At 36.5% G+C, this 26,214-nt stretch overlaps 1 protein-coding gene across 6 annotated transcripts in view; it reads right to left on the bottom strand.

The window, feature by feature from the left end:
* Positions 1-220: 220 nt before the first annotated feature.
* The window catches only part of ROCK2 (Rho associated coiled-coil containing protein kinase 2), a 139,522-nt gene continuing 113,528 nt past the window's right edge, over positions 221-26,214 (bottom strand). Inside the window, exons 21-35 of one of the 6 annotated variants that reach the window (XM_045447707.1) lie at positions 23,560-23,629; positions 22,497-22,600; positions 21,913-22,099; positions 19,623-19,716; positions 19,429-19,523; positions 18,498-18,677; positions 18,150-18,318; positions 17,628-17,804; positions 15,762-15,832; positions 14,718-14,806; positions 14,243-14,321; positions 12,849-13,110; positions 12,548-12,761; positions 10,903-10,963; positions 221-3,692 (exon numbers count right to left, since the gene is read on the bottom strand). In XM_045447707.1, the coding sequence (XP_045303663.1) occupies positions 10,930-10,963; positions 12,548-12,761; positions 12,849-13,110; positions 14,243-14,321; positions 14,718-14,806; positions 15,762-15,832; positions 17,628-17,804; positions 18,150-18,318; positions 18,498-18,677; positions 19,429-19,523; positions 19,623-19,716; positions 21,913-22,099; positions 22,497-22,600; positions 23,560-23,629 (1,825 nt within the window). In that variant the 3' untranslated portion in view covers positions 221-3,692; positions 10,903-10,929. Of the gene's footprint in view, positions 3,693-4,964; positions 5,066-10,902; positions 10,964-12,547; positions 12,762-12,848; positions 13,111-14,242; positions 14,322-14,717; positions 14,807-15,761; positions 15,833-17,627; positions 17,805-18,149; positions 18,319-18,497; positions 18,678-19,428; positions 19,524-19,622; positions 19,717-21,912; positions 22,100-22,496; positions 22,601-23,559; positions 23,630-26,214 lie in introns of those variants that run through there. The other 5 variants (XM_045447706.1, XM_045447708.1, XM_045447709.1 and 2 more) reach the window with 5 other exon arrangements.

The following is a 26,214-nucleotide window of genomic DNA, read 5'->3' as shown; positions in this document are numbered from 1 at the left end:
AATCAGGCCAGCAACAGACTCCTTATTGAAATTCTAATTTTATTTCTCCACGGACTAAAAGACACGGCTGAGCATTCACAGGTCTGTGACCTTAGTTATGATTTGTTTTGCTACACACCCATCTTTTTATATGTATCTTTCAGGGAAGGCAAACATTCTGGGTAAGTATCAGAAGGCTGCAGCATTCTGGGACTATTTCACAGGAAGAGTATGAAAATGCTCAGGTCTTAATTTCTTTTATTTAATTTTTTTAATATAAAAAGCAGGCATAAAATACAATTACATTACTACAAAGATGCAACAAAAATTTTTTTAAAAGATCGGGGGGTACGATTTTTGTTCAGAGGGGACAGCTGATCAAATATTTACGATTATCTAAACCATGCAATTCATAACTTAATACAATTCCAAACAAAACTCATTACTATGGGGAAGGGAATCAGGGACAGGCCCCCCAAGCATAATATTCAGCACTGTCACACAGCGCCTATTTTCAAAGTGCTTTGTGAATCAACTATGGTGTCTTCACGCCAGAGGGAAACTGGAGCCTTCTTCCAGGGGAGGAGACGTGATTCAGTAGCAGTGTCGACACAGACCGAGAAACTCAGAAGTGACTTCCTCTCACAGAATACTAAACATGTTATTTAAAGCATGTTTCAATAAAGTAATACAGCGTCTAAGTTTCTCTATTTTACCACCAGAATCCTGTGGGAACAGATTAACAACAGCAGCAAAATTTCTTCAACTGTGGTTTGGCAAACCCAGAGTATTTCTTTTTGAAGGTCTACAGATGAACCGACACAAAAGACATCGTTCAGAGCCAGATTTGTGACTCCAGCACAGGTCAATTTTAAAACACTCACCTTATTTTAGATTTCTCGGTATCCTTTAGATAGCTAAAGGCATTTACAAATTTCAGATTTTTTAAAAATCTTGCTTCTAGATAGCACGTTTTAATACTTTTCAAAACCTCACTATACATTAATTTTGAACAGTAACACCGGCACCAGTTTTCCTTCTACTTCGGTCTCGCTATCCCCACTAAAGAAAAGTACAAAATCCAACTAAGAAAATCCCAGTATTCACTACTTCTTAGTTCTCAACAGGAGGTATTTACGGCTCTAGGAGAAATCAGGTGTGAAGAAATAAGCAACTTTCGGTCTTGCATTTATCTGGGAAGCTTTGGAGCCTCAAGAAAAAGAGAAGCTGGCACAAAATCAGGTTGTTAAACCGAGTCAATATTGTATTTAATGAGTGCTGGGAAGAGGACGTTTGGATAGGGGTATGCATTCATGCACGTACGTGAAATGAGCAAAAGGGTAAAAAGCAAACTCTTACCCAAGGTCAGAATTTTTATTAAGCGCATTTCCATTAGCTGGAGAAACGACCTAAAAACCCTTATGTTAAACCATATAATGTGAAGAATCTCCATGGGAGAGATTTTTTCCCACCCCTTAGAATACTTTCTTTTCCCCAAAAAACTTCACATTAATTTTCCTTGTATAGTTGCAGCACACCATGATTCTCCATATTCTCTAATATATACAGCATTCAAAATTTAAACTTTTGCCATTTTTACTCAAATATTTCAATTACTCATGTGTAAACTTCAAATTATTTCACCTTAATAAAGTTTATTAAAAATATATATATATATATATACTCTCCAATTCAGAATAATATGATAGAACCTCCCATAGTGTAACAAAATCTTTATATAAAATATTAATTCAGTCTCCTTTTAACAAGTCTAATGAATGGAAATATTTATTCTATATAAATTTTATATAGTTCTCATTTTTAAATCTTAAAAACAAAAAAAACAAAAACAAAAACAAAAACAAAACCCCAAAAAAACAAAAGCTGTGTCCCCAAGCCAGAACCGCAGAACATCCCGGGGAGGGAAATGGCATGCGTGTCCGGACTCAGCGCAGACAGCGTGAGAGAGCGTAGGCGGGACAATGTGAGAATGACAAGATTCAGGTTTAGTCCATCAGGCCAGAGGCCGCGGTTCAATTTCCACAACAGTGTCTATATTTTGGGGGTCTAACTCTTTAACCATTTCTACACTGACCCCAAGGGGAGTCAATGAAAAAGGTCTATTTCCTTCATTGAAATATTAGATGATGTATTTCAGTATCACACCAACTCTGTATGTATATAAAGAGACTAATAAAAGACTACATACTTTTTTCAAACTTGATAACTTAGCACTGATGCATACTGTAGCAGTAAAAAACACATTTTTCTGGGATAATGACAAATATGGCAGAAGTGGTCCTGCATAACCTACAACTTTAACATCATTTAAAAAATAAAAATCAAGTTAAGAGCCTTTGAGGCCACTTCTTCCTAGTCACCAGTTTTCTTAACCCAATGCTGAAATATTGCCATACTCAGTTGTGTGTTTGAGGGATCACATTTAAATATTTAAAATATATCTACAGTATGTCTTAGTTTTCTTTATATTTGAGATAATCTTAGAATCTTGAGTGTGAAAATGTAGAAACAGTCACAAATGTCTCTGCCAGAAATAAAAACACATCTAGGGTAGCCAGCAAATTCAAAGCGAAGCAAACATTTCCTACTCATACACTAATACTGAGGTCTGTAAGCAGAGTGGGATGAATAATAAACATAAAAGATATATTAGTTCCAATATTATCCATTATTGTTTCTATCACGGGTACTTAAAAAAAATTCTGTTATACAATCAAGATAGTCTGACACTGATAACTATTACATGTAAAAATAGTGCACTATTTTTCTTTTGCAAAGCGAATTTGCATCCTAAGAGCTGGTAAACACTTTTTGTTCAAAATACAGAAAAAGGTGAGACATTAAAAAAAATTAAATTAAGGCATTCAAAATGGGTAAAGTTGCCTATCATGAAGCATTAGGAAACTGATAGAATTAACTTCAAACTTCTTGTTACAGTCACTGCTTAAACATGATCATGCAGCTTCCATGGGGTATACACAAATGAGGGATACAAACTTCAACGTTATGGCTTTATACAAGTGCATAGTTGCAACTGCAGTTTGTTATGATATCTGATTACTGTATGTAAAAAAATAAATGGGACATTTGAAGAACCCTCTTGCAGTAATACAGTACTATGTATATGTGTGTGGGGGGGTGTGTGTGGGGGTGTGCATGTATATATACATATATGTACATATATATACATACACACCCCCACACACACCCCCACACACACAGTATAATGGTCACTTCTTAAAGATGCAGTCTCCATCACTGTAGTGGAACCCATTCCCAGACTCTTCTGGTGAATGTGCTGGTGAAATCTCTCTGTTGAAGCTGAAAAGATGATTTCTTTAACTCTTCTCAAGCCTTTTGTGCAATGTAGTGTGAGCGACTGCCAAGAGAGCTTCATGGAACAACTTTGGAAGAGTTGTATGATTTTCTTACTCTGTTAACCAATCACTGTTGGTTCAACATGTTGCTCCAAAGGAGAGCAGAAGATCTCCAAGATTTATAATTTATATTGCAGGAATAAAGGGAAATGTGTGTGTGTGTGTGTGTGTGTGTGTGTGTGTGTGTGTGTGTGTATCAGTCTCTCAGGAAAATATAGCTTTTTAAGAAATTTTGGGCCATCATATTTCAGTCTTGTTTTAACTGGAAGAATATGACCACCTTGAATAACAACTGCATTCACAGAAGGCAGCTAGCTGGAAAAAAAGAAAAAACAAAGTTAGTTGATACAGTAAAATACTTTAAGAGACTGTTAAATTCTTTGAAAAGGCATTCCATTTATATCATTAAACTATGTAGTCTTCCAACCCCTATGCTTTTAACACCTAAATCATACATAAAACATATTTACTACATTACTTTTCTGATTTTTAGGTACATGCAATTATATTCTTATATTTTCCTACAAACACAACACACAAGTTTTAATACAGTTAACTGGCTATTAGGGTTAGATAATACGTCACGGAGTAAGTCAGGGGAGTGTTAAGTTTGCCTTGGAGATTAAGTGCTCCCGACTCAAGTAGCTGAACGAACAGTGGACTTTTGGATCAGGTTCTATTGGACTATTTGACTCTTAGTCACATTTTTTTAAATCTATGACATGGGAACAAACACACTGTTACAGTAAATATATGTAAAAATCTCTGTAAATCTTGGTTATAAACACCTCCCAATGATACATGATTTAAGTCTATTTTTGCAATATGCTCCCTTAGGTCAAGGCAGATATTACTTGTTTTAAATCCATTCTACGTAAAAGGTTTAATCATGAGGTTCAAATTTCCTTTAGCCACTGTTAACCGAAGTATTTTTTTTTTTTTTTGTAACCGAACTATTTTATTTGTTCTACAAGCACAAGAACTTTCACAGCGTATCAGTAGCATTCTTCGGCAAGAGTAACATGATCTTTTCACAAAGCAAACGTTTCACAGCATCACAAAGAAAAGCCAAATCAGAAACAGCTATTTCACAGCACTTATTAGACTTACAAAGTCTTTACAGTTTCAATTCTTGCAGGTTAGAAAGAAAGAGGAGGGAAGGAGAGAGGGAGGAGGGAAAAGGAATCCCATGCTATGTTCACAAATTAATACAGTTGTAGGAACTCGAAATCATTGTAAATTTCACTTGTCTGAATATCTGAATATAGATTCTTTGGAATGAAAAAAAAAAGTACTAGAATTAGCTTCTTTTGTTATGTCTACATGTTCTATTCCTAAGATAAAAAACTAATTCAACTGTATTGAAAATTTGTAGCTAAAAAAGATTCTGAACATAGCATTTCACTTTTATAACTTAACATGGAAATTTCAGTTAGAAGCTTTTCTGAAAACTACTTTTCAAATATATTATTAAAAATAAAAACTTAATAAAATTCAAAAACTAGTCAAAACCAATGAAAACCCAAGTGCAAATCACATGCACTACTTGGAAATACTAAGAGAACTCATTTTTCATTTTTGATTTACCCCATTTATTTCTTCAGAAATCAAAAACATCGTCATCATCATCACCACCATCAACATCATCAAATGACCAATCCCAGTCTTTAAATGCCAAATCAAGCAATCTGCAATAGGAGGTTTGTAAATTTACACTCTGACACTTTAGAAATAGCAGTTCAACATGCTAATCATCTAGAAATCACACTTTGTGCTCCCTTCGTCAATAACAACACAGTCAAAATTAAGATGGTAGGCACACAGGGAACTCTTCTTTCCCTTTATTATAAATGCATATAATGTACATACATAAGGTATGCTTTCCAGAATACCAGAGAACCAGATGATACTTGTGGATAAGATACAATCTTCTCCCCACTGGGCCCAGATGATGTAACTAACCATCCTGATGCCTACTTTGATTTGAGAACTATGAAAGCTCAACACCTGTCCACACTCCCTTCACAAAAGGACCCAGAGTACCAGCTCACATTTTTCTAGAATAGTACCACAAGTCCTAGTTTAAAGAGAGAGTAACACTAAGAATGCAACTTTCTCATGGGGCGCCTGGGTGGCGCAGTCGGTTAAGCGTCCGACTTCAGCCAGGTCACGATCTCGCGGTCCGTGAGTTCGAGCCCCGCGTCGGGCTCTGGGCTGATGGCTCAGAGCCTGGAGCCTGTTTCCGATTCTGTGTCTCCCTCTCTCTCTGCCCCTCCCCCGTTCATGCTCTGTCTCTCTCTGTCCCCAAAATAAATAAACGTTGAAAAAAAAAAAAAAAAAAAGAATGCAACTTTCTCGATTCTAGCAGGACCCTGTTTGTTCAATGGGCCACTGATAGTGATGCTCTCTGTGAACAACTATGAACAAGAGAAAAACCACAGGTATACAGTAAAACTTGGATTGCAAGTAACTTGTTCTGCAAGATGAGCAAACATTTCTAATAAATTTTAACTTAATGAGCGAGCAGTGTCTTGCAATACTAGTAGTAGGTGAGGTTGAATGTCATGTGATCACAACTGAGCCAATGGTGTTCTCCCTCTCTCTCTCTCTCTCTCTCTCTCTCTCTCACTGTGGGATTGTGGGTGATCATCTCCCATGCTCTGATGCTTGGTCTCAGACCATGGTGTTTGGCAAAATCAGTGATTTTTCAGAACGTTGGAAGGTGCCCACAACTGGCACTAGTATATTTTTTGTCACTTCAAAGCATCTATGGAGGGGCACCTGGGTGGCTCAGTCAGTGAAGTGTCCAACTTCAGCTCATGATCTCACAGTTTGGGAGTTTGAGCCCCATATGGAGCTCTCTGTTCTCAGCACGGAGCCCACTTCAGATCCTATGTCTCCTTCTCTCTGCCCCTCCCCTGCTCGCTCTCTCAAAAATAAATAAAAACATTTTAAAAAATTTAAAACAAAACAGAACAAAACACAGCACCTATGGACAGTCTTTTGCTGTTCCACACCAGAGTAAGCTTAGGAATGCTTTGCTTCATTCTAGGCCAGACTGCCTGCAGACACAGACCCTTTCCTCTGCTGCTTTACGGCCAGTTTCATGAAACACAGTGTATGGCAAGAGTTTAATAATAATGTACTGTAGTCAACATCAGTGCAAGCTTACACAATGGCCCCCATGCAGAAAAAGATTCCAATGAGCCAACAGATTGCAGTGATTCCATCAGTGATAGTGAAAGTCATCTCACACAATAACCCTCCTCTCTCGTCTCCCTCACACCAGCCACAAAGGCTTTCGAAGGTAGGCAAATACAGGTTTATCTATTTTTCTTTATATTTTGTATTTTCTTTATTATTTTGTATTATATTACAGTACTGCAATCATTTTTATATGAATATTTTTGGGTTTTGGAACAAATCATCTGAGTTTCCATTATTTCTTACAGGGAAATTCACTTTGATATACAAATGCTTCAGATTACAAGCATGTTTCTGCAACGAATTATGTTCACAAACCAAGGATTTACTGTAACAGCATCATAGCTACTTATCTTCACTAAGTAAACTGGACTTAGAGCAGGGATATATGTGGTCTTTTCTTTCCAATCTAATCCAATCATCTAATGCAACATCCAATGTAGTGTTAACTTTTTCACTGTTGTAACTGTGATGTTCATGAATCAACTTATGCCAAGGAATTCATATGGCCCCTAAAGTCTCATCTGTGACTTCAACTTTAAAGTTAGTTTCTGAACTTTAATTTATATGATTTACTCAAAACTCTTTATAATGCATATTCACAGGTGTCATCCCAAGAGATTCTGATATAATTGGACCACAGGGGTAGTGAGGCCTAAGTATCTGCATTTTTAAATAACAAACCTGAAATGAATTCTGATGCAGCTAGTTGACTTTGGTAATCACTGACAGAGTATGTTGATGGATGGTTACCCTAATTTAAAAGTAAACAAACCCACTCAAATTACTCTACTTTAAAATGTGCTAACTATAGAACAATATATAAGAAAACACACAAATATAATTATTCACTTAGACACATATCACATTTTTCTAGGCTTACACAGACAGTAACTGATAGCTAAGGTACTGCTTGGGAGATCAGTGGGCCTTCCTGATCAAGCCCCAGCTTTGAAAAATCTGCATTTCATATCCTTCCAAAACCTTTGAAGTGTGTGTGAAGTGTGCACCTGTGTCCCAGTCTTCAAATTTCAAAAGTCTGGTCACTAGGCTGTTAGCACGATGTCTGGCAAGACTTCCCTTAAAGCATCACCACCCCCGCCCCCCCCACTCCCCGCCCCCCGCAGCCCCTTCCGGTCAGCCATCGAATTATTGTCATTTCACCTTAAGAAAGCTTTCTCTAACTTGGTTTCTTCCCTCCATTTTCAATGTCAGTACCTTAGTGAAGGAGCTCATTAAAGTCAACACATACTAATCTCTGCTGAAAGACTTCTATCTGAAGAACAAAATAAACACTCCTCTAGCATAGTGTACCGGTCCTTTTCAACTTGGCTCAAAGTTTTCTCTCCAGTGTCAGCTTCTTCTCCCTGTCATACCCGCGCCCTATCTTAATCCAGCACATTAGAAACACATAATACGCAAGTAATATTGACAACTCAGTGCCTCTACAAGTCAACATTTTGCCTACCACCATCTTTTCCCTTATTATTCTGCCTGGAAAATTACTGATCTTCCCTTTTTGGAGACGTTTCTTGATACCCTTAGGCAGAATTCTCCATGCTTTCCTTTGTTCCCCTCTAACACTCACTCATGCTTCTTATTATGAAAAAAAAATTTTTAAATAGTACTGTAACTATCTGTTTGATTTCCTATCTCCTCCCTTAAATTGATCAGTAGGGATACACTTCAGGCCCATGAAAATTATTGCCAAAGACTGCTTTGGAAAGGGAGCATTACAACTTTGAGTTCTGCTAGAAGTATAGTAGACTGCCCATTTCTTTACATCTCGCCAATACTATGTTTCTTAATCCTTACCAGGTTGGCAGTTTTAATTTAACTTCTTTGCGATTATTAAGCAAAGATCTTGATCTCGTTTTTGTATTTATAGTAATGCTGCATCTGCATGTTCCTCAGTAATGTTTATATTGGGAAGAGGCAATCTTCTTTTTCTTAATGACTTATCTATATACAAAGATACTAACCCATCTTTCTTATACATATTGCAAATATATGGTATTTTTAAAACTTACAAGACTTTAGCTTTTGATTACTCAATCTCTAACTTTCTTTGCTTTTACTCCTAAGAAGTTCTCCAATCCAAGATCAGACACATATTCCCCTATTTTCTTCTACTTCATTGAATGGATTTATTTTTGACACTTCAAGTTGTATATAGTTTTTTTCATTTTCCCCTAAATAAGCAGTCTGTTAACTTTCTAATGTTTATAAATGGAAAAGAACAAAACTAAAGTAATGATGACGTAAGAGCTCCCCCGACACTTAAGTTTTAACAGGGCTGGCAATGCTTTATTTCTTAAAACTGGGTAAATGAGCATTTGTTGTATTTTTGCTTTATACTTTTATGTGTGGCTTAAACACTGGATTTTTAAAGAAGACCTTGAAAAGGAAAATAATTAAAGAGAAATGCCCTCAGCAGAGACCAGCATTCTGTGTCCTGCTTTGGAACAAACTAAGGATCTCTCCAAACTATTTTGATCACAAATCAGTATTTTATTCACAAATTTCCTATTTTTCTAGCAAGGTTTTTTTTTTTTTTTTTTAGTTCAAAATTATCAAGAAATCACTCCCCTGGAATAGCATTTCTACACATTCTGCCTTATAAGCTGTCAATTCATTTCTACTGTTATCACTGTGAGGCAACATGGTATTACAGCAGAGGATGTGGGATCTGGAACTAGACCATCCGGATCTGAACTCATGGCTTTGCTGCGTATTAGGTGTGTGACCGCAGGTGCACAGTGCTTCTGTGCCTCAGCCTCCACATCTGTTAAGTGGAGACATTAACAGCTAAATCACAGGCTGGTTATAAGGATAAATAACTTACATAGTTAAAACTCACAGAAAGAGTGCCTGACATAAAATATGCCCTCAAAAATACTATTTTACATAACAGTAGCTAACACTTACTTAACCATCAACTTAAAACACTTCACTACAGAGAAAAGGAAGTGCTGCAAAGACAGTTAAGAGGAGAATGAGAACCAAGAATGTCACAAAAGCCAAAAGAAAAAAATGTAATGGTGTGGTCATTAACAGACAACTACTGAGGAAAAGTTAAAAAAAAAAAGAGAGAGATTAGATGTTTATGGGTATTATCTTTTAGTGTACACATAAATACGTACATACTTCTATATACATATTTGATGATGTCTAACAAAGCCAAACATTTAAGAAAGACACCGTGCATATTAGTTCAAATAAAGCTGGGCTGACACAAAGAGCTAGATATTATATTACTGCCGACGTCTACCAGAAATGCTGTTCCTAGATGTTCCTGAATGATCCTTTAACAGGTCTACCCTTTTATCTATAGGAATGTTATAAATTTATGAGTAGAATGTTAAAGGCCATCAAGTCCAATGCTTGACTCCCCTCCAGAGCCGTGTGGCTGTCAGACTACACACATGTGACAGGCTGAGGAGGGTGTTCTTCCACAGTGTCAGCCAGCAGTCACTTGACTCAGGTACCAACAGTGGTGACAAGGCACCTACTATTCTAGAGCAAGCCCAGCCTTCCAATTCTGGAAATCTCTGATTGCCTGATACCTTTCCCTTGCTGAGTTACAAATGTGCCTCTATGTTTGGTTCTTGTTCTAAGATGTCATCCACAGAAAAGTTCTTTAAATCTTTACTGCTACTATTTATGATCTCCCATCCTTCCAAATCACTTCTTCAGAAGATTAAATATCTTTAGTCCTTAGGGTATCTGGGTGGCACAGTCAGTAGAGCGTCCTACTCTTGGTTTTGGCTCAGGTCATGATCTCGCAGTCAGAAGATCAAGCTCTGTTTTGGGCTCCACGCTGGGCATGGGGCCTACTTGGATCTCTCTCTCTCTCCCTCCCTCTCTCCCGCTCACATGTGCGCATGTGCACACTTACTCTAAGGAAAAAAAAAATCCTTAGTTCCTTCACTTGCTACACGTGTAACACTTTCAAATGACCCACTACTACCTCAGTTACTCTCTTCTGTATACCCCCCCAATTTGTGTATGCTACTCTTAAAATGCGACACCCAAAATGAAATGGAAACTGGAGGGTGATTCACGTAAGACAGACACAGATACAATTCTATGAGTTAATGAAGCAATGAAGGCACAGATGTTAACAATGAAAATAATGCTGCAGATGCATAATAAAGTACAAAATTGCATCCTAAATGTGCCCATCTCTATGCTTTAAGCTTCAAAGAGTATATATTAGATGAAAAATATTCACAAAACACCCTATACATTTTACAGTCAGTTTTGATATTAGTTTCAGCTACATGCATAGTTGTGAGAGAAAGAAATCCCTATTACTTACTGTTGCTATGCAAAATGTATTAAAAAATCAGTGAAGAATGATTCGAAGGGCGGGGCCAGAACTAAAATAAAACAAAAAGCAACAAAAATAAAAAGTAAATGTGCCTCCAATAGACCATAATGCTGAACTGGAGGGAAGGGGATGACAAAGAAAGTATTTACAAGGACGTGAACATGAAAACTGTTATGTAATTGAAAATATGCCCCAGTTGGTCCGAAAACTGCTTCATAAACGAATTCTGTATGTTATCACAAGTAGTGAAATCATTAACTTGTCAAATTGCACAGAAGAGTAAAATGTATCAAAAGGATTGGAGTTCTTATTGTCCTGACTCTGAAATTATTTGCCCTTCTAGAGTCTCAGTCAAAAAGAAAGACAATAATACCTATCTGTTCTACTCCACAGAAATATTTTAAAGTTCCAATGACAGAATATATGGAAAGCTGAATGAGAGAACAGATTATAGAAGCACTTTGGAAGCTGTAAAGCACGAGATATTGTAAGCTACTGAAATAGCACAGCATCTATGCATTAATTGTTCAATATTAATAACAGAAATTTAATTTTTAGATGTTTTGCACATGGCACACAGAATGACCTTCAGTGTCTCTGAATTCTTTGAGCTTCTTCAGCTTAATTACTATCATAATCGCTAATTTTATAGTATTTAATTTTCCCATACCTCACAGAAAAATTCAGCATTTTCACTGCTAAAACACCAATTCAACCTTGAAATACTAGTTTCAAGAAAAGTTTCACTTAAGATGTCTGTGGTTAGAATGCAAAGGTCTCTGATAACACAGCCAGGGCACATCATTACTCATGCACTGAAGGCCCTGTGTTAGGGAACAAAAAGGATGCCTAAAACTGGATACCTGATCTCAGTGTATACTTTATCTTTTAGCTAACCAAATCTTCACATTCATTTCAATAAACAGCAATATTTACAAATGTCGTAGTAGCTAGTAAGCCAAGAAATGGTTATTCTGAATCAAGAATTAAATTACTATAATGTCGCCATATGAAAATGGTGCCATCAAAATGTTTTTTGCATTCATCATTACCTCTGGATTTACTTCCTAGTCCCAATTCTGCCTCAAATGTAAGGCACACCCACTTTAACCATTAATCAATATCTGCATTTTTAAGGCTGATCTCTATTGCTCTTTAAATGAGAAACAAGTTATTACTCTAAACTTACAGATGTGAAATTAAAACTTAAGGAAGATTTTGATCCTGCCTCCCAAGTTGTCTAACATAAAGAGGTTTGCAATATTAAACACAATATGCATACCTGACACTTACGGATCTGTGCGTACATCCTGTCTACTAAATCACTAAATCAGTCAATATGCTTACAAAATCTCAAATTACTATGATTATATACATAAACATGACAAAAATGAGCCCTTTATATATTTTAGGTTGAATTTAATATGTGTGTGATTTAGTAAACAAATCTGTGTTACATTTAACTGAATCAATGAATAAGATATATACACTAAAATAGTTTCCAACATTTGGTAGTCCACAGTTCATTAAAATACCAAGCAAAGGTACATTACAATCAGGAAAATTTGTAGTTGAACACAAATAGCGAAATATTAAAAAAGACACTGTAATTTTTAACATTTTTATTTATTACCTTGGTTTGTTTGGGGCAAGCTGTCGACTTGGCCGTCTAATAGACTGGTTTTGTTGTATCTTCATTGAAGTTCTAGGAGATGACCGTGCAAAAGGGTCTGGAGCTGGAGGCTTTTTAGGTATCTTTTTCACCAACCGACTAACCCACTTTTGCTGCTCTTCTGTAGAATTTGCCAATAACAATAGGTTCTTGGCCGTCGAAATATCATAATAAACTAAAAAGAAATATTTGGAAAAAACTAATGTGTTTAAATGGACCTGAATGTAAAGAACATTGATGGAACAAGTAATTTACTATTTACCTTTGCAAGGTGCTATAATCTCCTCCTTTCTGTCCATGTGATCTTTATGACATTTAATGTGGCAGCGGCGGCACTCTAATGCAGGGGGCGGTTTGAACATATGCCATAAAGGCTTCATACAAGCCTCACAGTTGGTTGGGAAATGATAGAGGGTAGGAATGAACTCATGTCCCTTATGGCAAATATAATTTGACTTTTCTCCCACGGGCTCCACGGGAAATTCTTGTTCCTTCTTACTTTCTCCTTCATTGGCATACAGAATCTATAAATAGTAAAAAGAATGATGAATGGTTTCCAGTTTTATGTAGTAACAATTCTTACAGTGTAAATAAAATAAAAATTAGCCTAAATTATTCAATGAAAAGAAAATGACATTCAAACATTAGTAGGTTCCGTCTAATCAAAAGCTTATATGAGAAAAGCCTTTAGACAGTCACTCAGTTCCCTTTTCAGGAAAAAAAATCTATCTTGTTCAAATGTGCCTCCTTATTTTATCCAGGAGATCTTACTGTGTTTCAGCAATTTTATCAGAATAGGCCAAAAGGTAAATTTTCGCTTGATGGGTATCAGAAAGTTTTTCTGGGAGGGAGTGTTCAAATCAATCCCCCCAAAGGGATGTGGCAATTATACAAAGTGATGCTCTATGATTCTCAAAAACTGACAACTGGGTGATAACTGCTAACACAGCTTTAATGGAAAGATTCGTATTTGGAGAGTTGAGGAAGAAAGAGGAAACGATGTATAATACACCCCAAATAAACATTACAAGTACCAAGAAAATAAGTGGCCAACTCTCCCACAGTAGCCCAAGCACAATGGTTTTCACATAGAAGGAACTCAGTGATTGTGGGTTTGACTAGTTTTAAAATGAAAGTAGAACAGCGAAGCATTTGGCTTCACTTTAAATTGGAAGTAAAAGGGCTACTGGGTGCAAAATTCAACTTCACAAACAACTTTAACTTTATAGAGAGCTGAGCATAAAATCAGAAACAGAAGAGAAAGGGTATAGTTTAAAAATGTCGTAATGAGGGGCGCCTGGGTGACTCAGTCAGTTGAGCGTCCGGCTTCGGCTCAGGTCACGATCTCACGGTTCATGAGTTCAACCCTCCCATCGGGCTCTGTGCTGACAGCTCAGAACCCAGAGCCTGCTTCGGATTCTGTGTCCCCCTCTCTCTCTCTCTGCCCCTCCCCCACTTGCACTCTTCCTCTCTCTCAAAAAAATAAACATTAAGAAAAACTTAAAAACTAAAATAAAAATGTCGTAATTAACCTTGAACAAAAGGAAAGCAAAGGCCAGAAACAGGATATAAACATACTACAGACTTTACCAAGACAGAGAGGAATAAAGATGTATCCAAACAGAATAAGCATGAAAGACACAGAAGGCTGTTTACCTGAAATATCCTTGGAATTTCTTTAGCATCTGCTCTATATACATCTGTTTGTGTAACTGGTCGGACATGAAATAATTTGCTATAAAAGATTTTTAATAAAGGAATAAAATATTACTAAAGGATCAAATTACATTAGTTATCCTATACTTATGTCGGAAGTTAAAATGGACTACTTTGACCCACGTTAGAGGGTCATAGGATACCTTGCTTCTATTAATTCAATCACTCCTTGAGATTTTGAGTATTTCCAGGAAGTCAGAAATTTTCTAATTAGTTTCAGAAAACATGTTTTAGTTAACTCTATACCCCAGACTTTCATCTCTATGAGGCAAATATGAGAAAATGTAACAACAGTACAGTAGGAGCTATACTATATATATTTATGTATAAATAGCACTAACTTGACAAAAAGGTCACATTTGTCTCCTATACTTTACAAGAGAAAGTTTCTAAATATTCTAATAAAAACACTTACTCTATATCTAAAACCATGTAAGGATTAGATTGTTCTTTATCTTGTTCACTGTCATAGAAAAGAATCTTCTTACTGCTTACAATCACATACTGTTAAAGAGGGAGAGAAGGAATTAATGACTAAAGTTAATCTATGTATCACATTTATTTTCTTTGAAAACAAATTCTACAGCAACAAAAATCATGTAATACCTAAGTTAAATAACTAAACAGTTCTCATTATATCCTTAAAAGGTCTTCCTTAAAATAACAACAAATTTATAGTTTGCATATATATTTTTTAAAAAAGCAAATTGGGAAGGATATTAATTCAAATATATTTTTAGAATGATTTAGCTTCAAAATTCAATAAGCACAGGTAGCCTTATTGCTATGGTCTGAATGTCTGTGTTCCCCCCAAATTTTTATGTTAAACCCTAACACCTAATGGAAGGGGCTTTGGAAGGTGAACAGGCCATAAGAGCAGAGCCCTCATGAATGGGATCAGTGCCCTTACAAAAGGGGCTCCAGAGAGATCCCTAACCCCTTCCACCACGTGAGAACGCAGCACGAAGTCTGCACCTGGAAGAGGGCCTTTACCAGAACCCAAATATCCTGATCTTGAGACTTCCAGCCCCCAAGAACTGTGAGAAATAAAGTTCTATTGTTCATACACTACCCAGTCTATTCTGTTATAGAAGCCTGAATAGACTAAGACATTTACCAGAAATGAACATCATAATACCAATAATCATAGTAACAGAGGAAAAGAAATAAATAAGCCTTTCTATCATAACCACAGTTGTTTTCCCACTGAAACAGCAAAACACTGAAGTCAATAGGCTTCTGTTTTCCTAGCATCAAAACCTGTTTTATTATTAACAGCACATTAATGATGAAAGGCTTTTTTCACAAAGATACATAAAATCCCATCATTCCAAATCAAAGTCCAAAGTTCTATGCGTCTAAAAGTTCTAGTTATATGTATCTTACAACTACAAAAGTAAAATGGCTAGAGCTAAACCAAAAGCAAAATAAAAGAACCATATTCAAAACTACCAATTACCTTTTTAACCCATCCAAATTTCTTAGTGTTGTTTCGCACAGGCAATGAAAGCCATCCTTCTAGTCTTGATTCTATCAATAAGCACAAGATACGAGGATAAATATAACAATTCTCCTAAGAAAATGAGAACTATAATAACATTTTAATAGAAAAGTCATAGAACAAATCAAGTACGCCCCTCAGAATTTATCATTATATTATTATCTAGGCTGTAATAATGATGCAGGATCAGTATAAGCAAGTTATGAAATGCAAAACAAAATCCAGGTTATACCACATTGGAACTATATACGCTATAGTTTATATGGTCAAATGTCCCCTGCTGATCAAATTCGTGCATCTGCAAAGCTCAGCAGAAAAGTTGCAAAAAAAGAGAAGCAGTTCTCTATTCTCACTGATACAACTATATGAGAAATTTTTTCCTTTGGAAGAAGGCCTAATTATAGATTTACTGCATATATATCTTCTTTGAAGAGAAAATCTTTTAAGTTAATAATTACATGTTCAGAGAAAATGGATTTTTTAAATGGCTGAAATAAAATTAAATGAAGTTGTGTAAATTACAGATCAAATGTGGTTAAGAAGTAGCAATATAACCAGAAGATTTCTAAATTCCAAAACAGCAAAATTGGTAAAATTCTAGTTCAACAAAGGAAACTGCCTGAATCCTTAGAATTTGTTTCAAAGGCATTTGATCAGTATCAGGGGCAAACCAGCATTTTTGGAGGTTATTCTAATAATCACCTACTGAACTATGCTAGATGCTTTCCATAAATTGCGTCACACAAGGACACAACTCTGACTCCAGTACCTATCTATACTCTCTTACATCAACAACCTTCAGACTCTATAACAGAAATGCTGCCATTAAAAACAGCCCATATACGGGCGCCTGGGTGGCTTAGTCGGTTGAGTGTCCGACTTTGGCTCAGGTCATGATCTCGCGGTTCGTGGGTTCAAGAGCCGCATTGGGCTCTGTGCTGACAGCTCAGAGCCTGGAGCCTGCTTCAGATTCTGTGTCTCCTTCTCTCTCTGCTCATCTCCACTCACACTCACTCTCCGTCTCACAAATAAATAAACATTTATAAAAGCAGCCCACATAACGTGAAATGTCTGGATGTGGTCCTACACCAACTTAAGGGACTTAATCAGATGATCTAACAATTTGAGTAAGACTGAAATTTACTGCTAAAATCTAAAACTTCAATACAATTACTTATGATTTATATTATATACTGTTTTATACCTGGGAAATGTGGCAACAATATAAAAAAACTATAGCTATTTCACTTTGCATTCAATTAGTAAGGGATTAAATTTTACCTCATATTCAGCTGCTCATACACTAATTTCCCACGGCATTTACATTAGACCTGCACTTATACTAACTTTGTGTTCAACATAGTGATTTTATGTTTTCCATCTAGGTTTTCACTTAAACTCTAAGCCCTTTCAGGACCGAGACTGGGTTGAACTGTCTTTTAAGTCTTAACACAATGTTGACTAGCTAAGCACTCAGTGAAAACCTATACACATCCTCGCAAACAGTCTACATGCTTTTTTTGTACTGTCACTCTTGATATGAAACTTCAGGAAGAATTTCTTGTTGGATGAAAATGGACGAAACAGACAGTAACCATACGCTCTTTAATGATCTGAAGTTGACAAAATAAGTCTATCAAATATAGTAGCAATGCCATGTGACAATACCTTTAAAAATTCTTTATTCATGCAGCACTTTCTTTTTAACGGAGACCAGAACAATTTGTTAGTGGATAATTAGTCAATGTTACAAAACTTTGCAGAAGGACTGAAATTAAGGGGAGGGTGACAAACCCCAAAGGTGAAAGATTTTCATGATATCACCTGTACCATCAGGTTCCGATGAAATAGGTAAGTAAGGCAAAGATTCTTCTTCTGAGTCAGAATCAGAGTCAAGAAGCATATGAGAACTGGAAGGCTTAGTGGCAATATTGAGAGAAGTAGAGGAACGTTGGTAGGTGAATGACAAGGATTCCATAGTGCGTGACTGAGTGATATGAACTAAACATCCAGCATGAGAGGAAGTAAGAATGCAGAAAGAAGTTAAGAGAAAATAAAATGAAAACCTGAAAAGAGAGCTTCCTGTAATACATAAAGAGCTAACTTAAGCAAATATGTGGAATTTTCTTTTGCATTGTTTCGCAAACATTTTTGTCAAAAATATAACACTGTAAGTTTAAACTGTCATTTGAATCCCCACTCCAAGGAGTAGGCTTTTCTTAAAGAAATGACAAACATTTTTCTCAAGAGCAGAATCAATCATAGGGCTTAAAACAATCAATTGCTTTATCTTTAAGACGAAGTCGTTTAATAAAAATAGCCTAAGAGCTGAAAAGAAATCCATACCTGGAAAGCCATCATCTGCCTCAGCATCCCCGGGTCCACTGCCTATACTGGAACTATCCAGACCAATATGCAAGGCCTGGAGCTGTGACCGCAGCTGCTCAATGTCACTATCTTTACTGTCCAGGGCCATCTGCAGTTCAATTCGAATCTGGCTCTCTTCAGCTATTTGCTACAAGAAATTAAATTACATCAAATTAATCTGATGCCATATACCTCATAATTTCCTTTAAGTCAATTAACAATTATGAAGTAATAGAAATGTCCTATAACCAATAAAATATGTGCAGATATGAAAATAATTCTTCTTAAAAAGAAGTCTTCGATCTAGAGTTCAGAAAGTATTCTTACAGCCTGCATTTCATTCAGTTCTTTCTGATACTTGATCATCTGCTGGGTCAATTTTTCACGTTCAGATTTAAGCTCCATATGTAGCTTTCTATTCTCTTTCTCTTTTCTCCGCACATCAGTGTCACTACCACGCTTGACAGGTTCTTTTCGATTCATGATCTCGGCCAACTTGTTCACAGCCTTAAAAACATAAACATAACTATGTAATAAAATACATCGATGCTTCTTGATAACTTACCAAGAGCAAGTTATATGACCACTAATAATCTCCTTCCCTATACATACAGGGTGACAGAGAAACACTGTCTATATTAAGTAACACACCCTCCATTACTCGTTACCCTTCTCCAACCTACGTTTGTTTCTCACGCTCATGTTTTCTAAGAAATATAATTTAAAATGTTTAAATTACATCAGGTTTGATCTAATGTCACTTTCTATTACTGTGAGTTTTTAGTTCCTGGAGAGACTTTTACGAGGCAGATCCACTTTTATCCTGGAGGAAGAGAATGCTGCACTGGCATCACATTAATAAAATAGAGTATGTTCAACCAGAGAACTAAGCATGTGGGACCCACAAAGATTCACGCAGCATGTACAACCATAAATGTTGGCAGAAGGATGCTCAAATGTTTACTCTCTCTAGTTTCTTAAAAGCAGAAAAACTTACCAGATTACAATAAAAAATTAGGAGGGAGTGTGATTCCGTATGGAAAAATTAAGGAAACCGTAAGTAAACACTGAATTGGACAAAGTTAATAACCACATCTAGCTTCTTCTAATCTGGCAAAAATCAGGTAATTGTGATTGGTTCACAAATACGGATTCATTCAATGACTGCTACAGCCAATCTGTAATGCTGGAAGTAAAATGTAAAAGAGAGAAGAAACTGAAAGAATTCAAAATCATATTTAGACTTTATTACACATACTTGAGTTTTCAGTGTTCTCTCTGTTAATAGTTGCTTCTCAAATTGTGCTTTAATAGCGGCTGCACTTATCTCCTCATCTTTCAACCGTGATAGCTCTGAAATATGGAAAAACGCAAAAAATTATATTAATAATTACAACTGACAAAACATTAGGCATATTTAAAATATAAACCTTATTCTTTGTTCATACATACGTTCTTGGGCATCTTTTAATTTGTTATTTAATTCTTCTTTCTCATTTGCAAGATTGGCAACATCACTAGTTAGTGTCCTGTTAGTTTCTTCAAGCTAAGAACAAAAGTAGAAAGAAAATCCTATCACAATTTACAAAATCTAAGTTATAAAGAAATAATTCAAAATGAAAATATCCTAGAATGTTGCTAAAATTCTTATTTTTCTAAGTACACCTATATCTATGCTTCGTGGCTTTGTGGAACCTTAACGAAATTCACCCTTGGTGAAAACTTCACTGACTGTGATAGACTTCATATGCCCCCCAGGAAGCAAAAACATTGCCCTTCTCTCAAAAATCCTTAGCGGTATTTTTAATGAGAAAAACATTTAATAAACTAAAAACAAACAAATACTATAACAGATCTCTGCATTTCATCATGCAGAATAAACAAATTTTTAACTGTAGTATTTCCTCCAGGACATTTTAAAACGAAATAAAATTTTACTAAAGAAGCTGACATCCTTTTTTATTCTCTCCAAATCCTATTCCTATTCTTCCTTCCCCAAAGAAATTTTATTATGAATTATATGCTCATCCTTCCCATCAATGATTATATCCTTTTATTACAAACACGTAACAATATAGCGTGGTTTTATGTGATTTTAAATTGTCCATAAACAGCATCACACTGTATCTTTCTGTAAATGCTTTCACTGGAGATCATATTAAGAATTAAACTGTTGGGATGCCTGGGTGGTTCAGCGTTTAAGCATCCGACCTTCGACTTCGGCTCAGGCATGATCTTGTGGTTTGTGGGATGGAGCCCTGTGTTGGGCTCTGTGCCGAGAGCACAGAGCCTGCTTGAGATTCTCTCTCTCTCTTTCTGCCCCCACTCTGTTCTGCTCAAGCATGGGTACTTTCTCTCTCTCCAAATAAGTAAACTTAAAAAAAGAATTAAACTGTTGATATATAAAGATCTAATTAAATCATTTTAACTGATATAGCAGTCCCATCTTCTACCACATACCATTTATCCATTCATTCATCTATTGAGAAGACTGACTGCTAAGACATTTGAATTTCTTGCTATTACAAACATTTATGCTGCTATAAAAATTGTACCTGGATTTCTCTACCATATTTATCTTAACATCAACTTTCTTTGGATTATATGAATATTTAATTTTTCATATTTAGAATAAATAATATTTAAATTGCCACATTATACACTATACTATACCATACTAAATCTATACTCCTCATAGCTTTAAATAAGAATGTCATTTCCCACGCACCCTTCAAACACTTGAAATTAGATACTGAATTCTGCCATTGTAATGAATACGGAATGGTATTTCAAAGTTATTTTATCTAGCCTTTCTTAAAGAGTATTTAGGTTAAGTATCTGCTTATGTTTTTAGGGTTTTCTCTTTTGGCCAATTTTTCTTTTGGATTGTTTAACTTCTTCTCATTGAGCTCGAGAGTGCCACATGTGTTCTAGATACAAATCCCGTTTAATAAAAACATTACAAGTGTCTTCTCCCTGCAGTTTGTGGTCTTCTGCTACAGTTAAGTTCTGGATTTTGTTCTGTTTAAAGTTTTTCTTTTTCATCTTTGGATCTTTAAGATAGCTAGAATTTATTCTTGTTATGTTGTAAAAGGTAAGGATCTAACTTCATTCCTTCCCACACAAAAAGAGTCATCCCAAACCTTTCATCGCATCTGTATCCTTTGCCACCGATGTGTCTGTCCACACTGCTCTCACAGACCAAGGTCTTTACGTGCGAGAGTCTACTCCTGGCCTCCCTACTGATCTCCGCTGAACGGGAATAAGCATCCCTGGCTCCAATGCCACGCTTTCTAATCAATGTACCATTTTAATGACCCGGATAACTGATAAAACAAATTCAACTACTTGATGTGTTCCTTCTCTTTGAAATTCTCATTATAATTTTTTTTCAACTTAAATATGACTACCTTCATGGTAGTTTCAAGATTCTTTTGAACTAAGATTTGTTTAGCAAGAAAAAAATGGTTTATACTGTTTTCTGCTTTTGCTTTTTTCCCTTTCCCTTTAGTCCTTTCACTCCGAATTTACCAACAGGCAGAGCCATTGCAAGTAGTTCTTTCCTTGAGCCTCTTTCTGCCAAACGACACCGAGAAGCTAGTGGTTAACTGGATAAAACGTCCCAAAGCCAGAATATACAACTTTCCATTTCTGTCTGCAGCACTTTCCTAGAACTTCTAAGTAACATGTGTGATACAGTAATTTAATTAAAATCAAAAGAGGACTAAAAAACTTTACTTACAGATGCAATTGTAGCATCTTTTTCAGTGAGTTCCTGTTTGTGTCTAGCCATCATCTCTTTGATCTCAAGCTCTTTCATGATTTTCTCTTTTTCCAAATCAGAATATTGCTCTTCAGCAATTGAACGAGCCAGCTGCTCAGAATCTGCTTTGGTCAAGGTGATCTCCAGTTGAGCAGCCAAGGAGTCCCTACATTTTAATGATACATAATTTTAATGTTCAATTTTCACTAGGAAGTCAAAGTTTCTAATACACTTCATCGACAAATTCTTACTGAGGGCACAGCAGGTACTGTTCTAGGAGCCGAGTGCCCAGTTATCAACAAAAGAGATAAGAATCGGGGCGCCTGGGTGGCGCAGTCGGTTAAGCGTCCGACTTCAGCCAGGTCACGATCTCGCGGTCTGTGAGTTCGAGCCCCGCGTCGGGCTCTGGGCTGATGGCTCAGAGCCTGGAGCCTGTTTCCGATTCTGTGTCTCCCTCTCTCTCTGCCCCTCCCCCGTTCATGCTCTGTCTCTCTCTGTCCCAAAAATAAATAAACGTTGAAAAAAAAAAAAAAAAAAAAAAAGATAAGAATCTCGGTCTGTACCTTTCGTCCTCGAATTCCTGTTTCTTCTGCTGTAATTCTTTACAAAGTTTCGTCTTTTCTTCACATTCCTCTTTAAGTTCTCTCACCTGTGTTTTATAGAGAGTCTAAACAGCAAAACAGAACAGAAGAAACATGTCACCGCCATTATCACCATCAGCAGGAACATTATTTCTACATTCAAGGTCTATCTACACAAAAAGTCAAGCTGAACATAAATATGTTCCTGAACACTGAGTAATGCTGGGCCTCCGAGCAAACTAATAGTTTAATGGGCTTTTCTAGTAATCAACCAAGTAACTAATACAAGTTCTGCTAATAACTTGGAAGCGGGATTTAAATTTTTTAAAATTAATTATTTATTTGGGGGGGGGGGGGAGAGAGAAAGCGCGCACACACGCAGGCCCGTGTGAGAGAGTGGGGGAGGGGCAGAGAGAAAGGGAGACAGCGGATCTGAAGCAGGCTCTGTGCTGACAGCAGAGAGCCCGAAGTGGGGCTTCAACTCACACACTGTGAGATTGTGACCTGAGCCAAAAGTCAGACGCTCAATGGATTCAGACACCCGAGTGCCCCAAGAAGCTTGCTTTTCAACTGGGTATCAGAATTTCTCATTAAATGACACAGATTGGTAGGATAAAGAGGCAAAGAAGTATACTACTAATTTAGACAAGGAAATTTTGTTGGCTTAAATAAAACAAAGGTGACATTACTACTTCATATTTTAAAACTGATTTAAAATGACAACATTTTAATTAATTAATTAATTAAAATGACAATTTCTTCATGAAAATTCTTCCTCAAAAAGCAATGTTTTTTAAATCAACTTCACTGATGTGCTTAGAACTATTTTTCTAGCAATGAAAATAGATTTCTGTTAAGCTATCAATAGTCATTTGCCCAGCTATTCTTTCTACGTGAATTGTGTGGTACAAAACATCCTATCCCAATCTGTCTGATGTTTGCTAGAAGAATCTATCCTAAAGACAAGAATCGTTTTCCTCATTCTGCAGCAAACTTTTAATTCTACAAACACGACAATTTTCAAACTAATGCATCCGGAACTTACTGAGAAGTACTGCTCTGCTTCAAGCTGATCTTGGAGTTCCTTCATTTGCCCATCTGCATCTTGACGTTCTCTGTGGGGACATTAAAGCAAAGGTTCAAATAAGCTACCTATATATTAAACCAGCAACTCTTGAAATGTGGCCTAGGGAACCACTGGGCATCCCTGGAGCCTTTAAAAAAAAGAAGTCCCAAGGGGTCAAATTATTTTCGTAATACTAATCACCAGTGTGGTGGGTTTTTTTGTTTTTTGTTTTTTTCAAATTCTCATTCTCTCACTAGTAAGTATAGACTTTTTTTTAAAGTTCTATAACATATGATGTCATCATTCCAACAGCTAATGAAATATGTTTGTATGCTCTTGTGTTTTAAAATTTTCTCAGTTTTGGGGCTCAGTCGGTCGAGCATACAACCCTTGGTTTTAGCTCAGGTCACAATCTCACGGTTCATGGATTCGAGCCTGCATCGGGCTCTGCGCTGATAGCACAAGTCTGCTTGGGATTCTCTCTCTCTCTGCCATTTGTGCTCCCACGCTCTCTCAAAATAAACAAACATTTAAAGTAAGTAAATTAAACAAATAAAATTTTCTCTGTTTTGATTTCTAACACAAAAAATATCATGAGATATAACTCACATAAACAAAAATTTTGGGGGGCCCTTCATAATTTTTAAGAGTGTAAGTGGGTGCTGAGACCAAATAGTGATATATTAGAACAGTAATACTAAATTACATATTCTCACACGTTCACTGTGATCAGCCATTTCTGCCCAACTAGCAGAATTAAAAGAGGACCTGAGAACTGGTCAGCTTAGGATGATGAGTGAAGAAATAACTGAGAAGGGGCCAGAGGGGAGGAAAGACACACAGGTTTTTATGTTTATTTTATTAAAAAAAAAATTTTTTTTTTTTAGTGTTTATTTGTTTTTGAGAGAGAGAGACAGAGTACCAGCAGGAGAGGGGCAGATAGAGACAGAAGAGGAGACACAGAATCGGAAGCAAGATCCAGGCTGAGCTGTCAGCACAGAGCTCGACGAGGCGCTCGAACCCATGAACCATGGTTCATGGGTTCGACATGAGTCGAAGCTGGATGCTTATCCAACTGAGCCACCCAGGCGCCCCTAGCTTTTATGTTTAAATGCAGATGTTTAAATTGCACAGATCTGTACATTTTGTAAAAATTCGCGAAGCTCTACATATCACTTGTGTATTTTTTCTGTATGCATTATTACATATATGGATGCATATATATTCAATAAAGAAATAAAATTAAATAAAAAATACGTAAAATAAAAAGTGAGCCTCACAACCCATTTAAGAGGTTGTGGTGAAATAAATTCTGGAGTTGTTCTTTTTTCTTTTTTTTAATGTTTATTTATTTCTGAGAGAGAGAGAGAGAGAGAGAAAGAGAGAGAGAGAGCGGGCGAGAGAGCACGTGCAAGTAGGGGAGGGGCAGAGAGAGAGGGAGACCTGAAGTGGGCTCTGTGCTGACAGCAGAAAACCCAATGTGGGGCTCGAAACCCACAAATTGTAAAATCATGACTTGAGCCGAAGATGGAGGCTTAATCGACTGAGCCACCCAGGCCCCCCCAATCCTAGGGTTACTAAGAAAACATAAAAATCACAATTATTCCAAGTCTAAGCTAAGGGGAAAAAGGCAAATTGGAGAAGAACACCACATATATGACACAATTAGAAAACAAAAATGCTCCAAAATCTACAAAAAACTCAAGCCTACATACACTGTACAGATACAGAAGAGTAAAGAATGAACTATCACAGTAGAGTCTTTCTGGCGAGATGAACTACGTCTGCAGTCATTAAGGGGAACATTTACTGTTTAGTCTGAGTATTTTATAGGGAAAAGACATTTAAATACCACCTAGATATTTAAAAATATACACAACAAGAAAGACTCAGACCAAATGATGTAATCATACTGTTTTCAATCTGTGTGTTACTTAAGGCTTTTATTCTTATTCTCATTTAACATAATTTGGTCACTTTGTTTACTTACTGGCTCTTAAAACCTCCACATAAAGAAAGTTATCACTCATTGTCACTTTATGTGTTATATCTGTATTTTACTATTGAGGTGCCTGCTATTAAAAGCGAGGATTCTAATTTTTCTGAGTCAAAAATGGGAAAGATGCTGATTAATACTATATAAAAGGTCAATTTCTGGAATGATCTCATCATCATCGGCTAAGCCCATTTGCAGCAAACCTCAGTATAATTTTAATATCCTTGAAGAGCTGCCATCATCCACTTACGTGTAACTTTAAACACCTAACATTTATTAGGTATTTAAGACAAGTACTTTTCAAAAAAATAACCCATTGTACGTACATGGTTACAATGAAAAAGTACAGAATGGCACAGAAAAAAATCGGCCAGAAAGGTAGCGGTCTCTCTTTCCACACGTCTTCACACCCTCAATTCACTCCCCTGGAGGAATTCACTTCGTTTCAATTCTGTTTTGTTCTTTTGGTAACTACCTCCACATCTCAGCTTATTTCTTGACACGAGTTTAAACTCTTCTTTACTAGTTCCCTGCTGCCAGAGTGGGGAGTTAGCTCTTCCTATCCCTCACCTCTGCCCAGCTCTCCTAACACAGCCGTATCACTGGCCTCAGCCATACAGCCAAGCCTCACTTCCTGC

This window comes from Leopardus geoffroyi, chromosome A3 (assembly GCF_018350155.1).
Source record: "Leopardus geoffroyi isolate Oge1 chromosome A3, O.geoffroyi_Oge1_pat1.0, whole genome shotgun sequence".
Classification (NCBI taxonomy): Eukaryota; Metazoa; Chordata; class Mammalia; order Carnivora; family Felidae; genus Leopardus; species Leopardus geoffroyi.
This window is presented reverse-complemented; position numbering and strand designations above follow the sequence as displayed.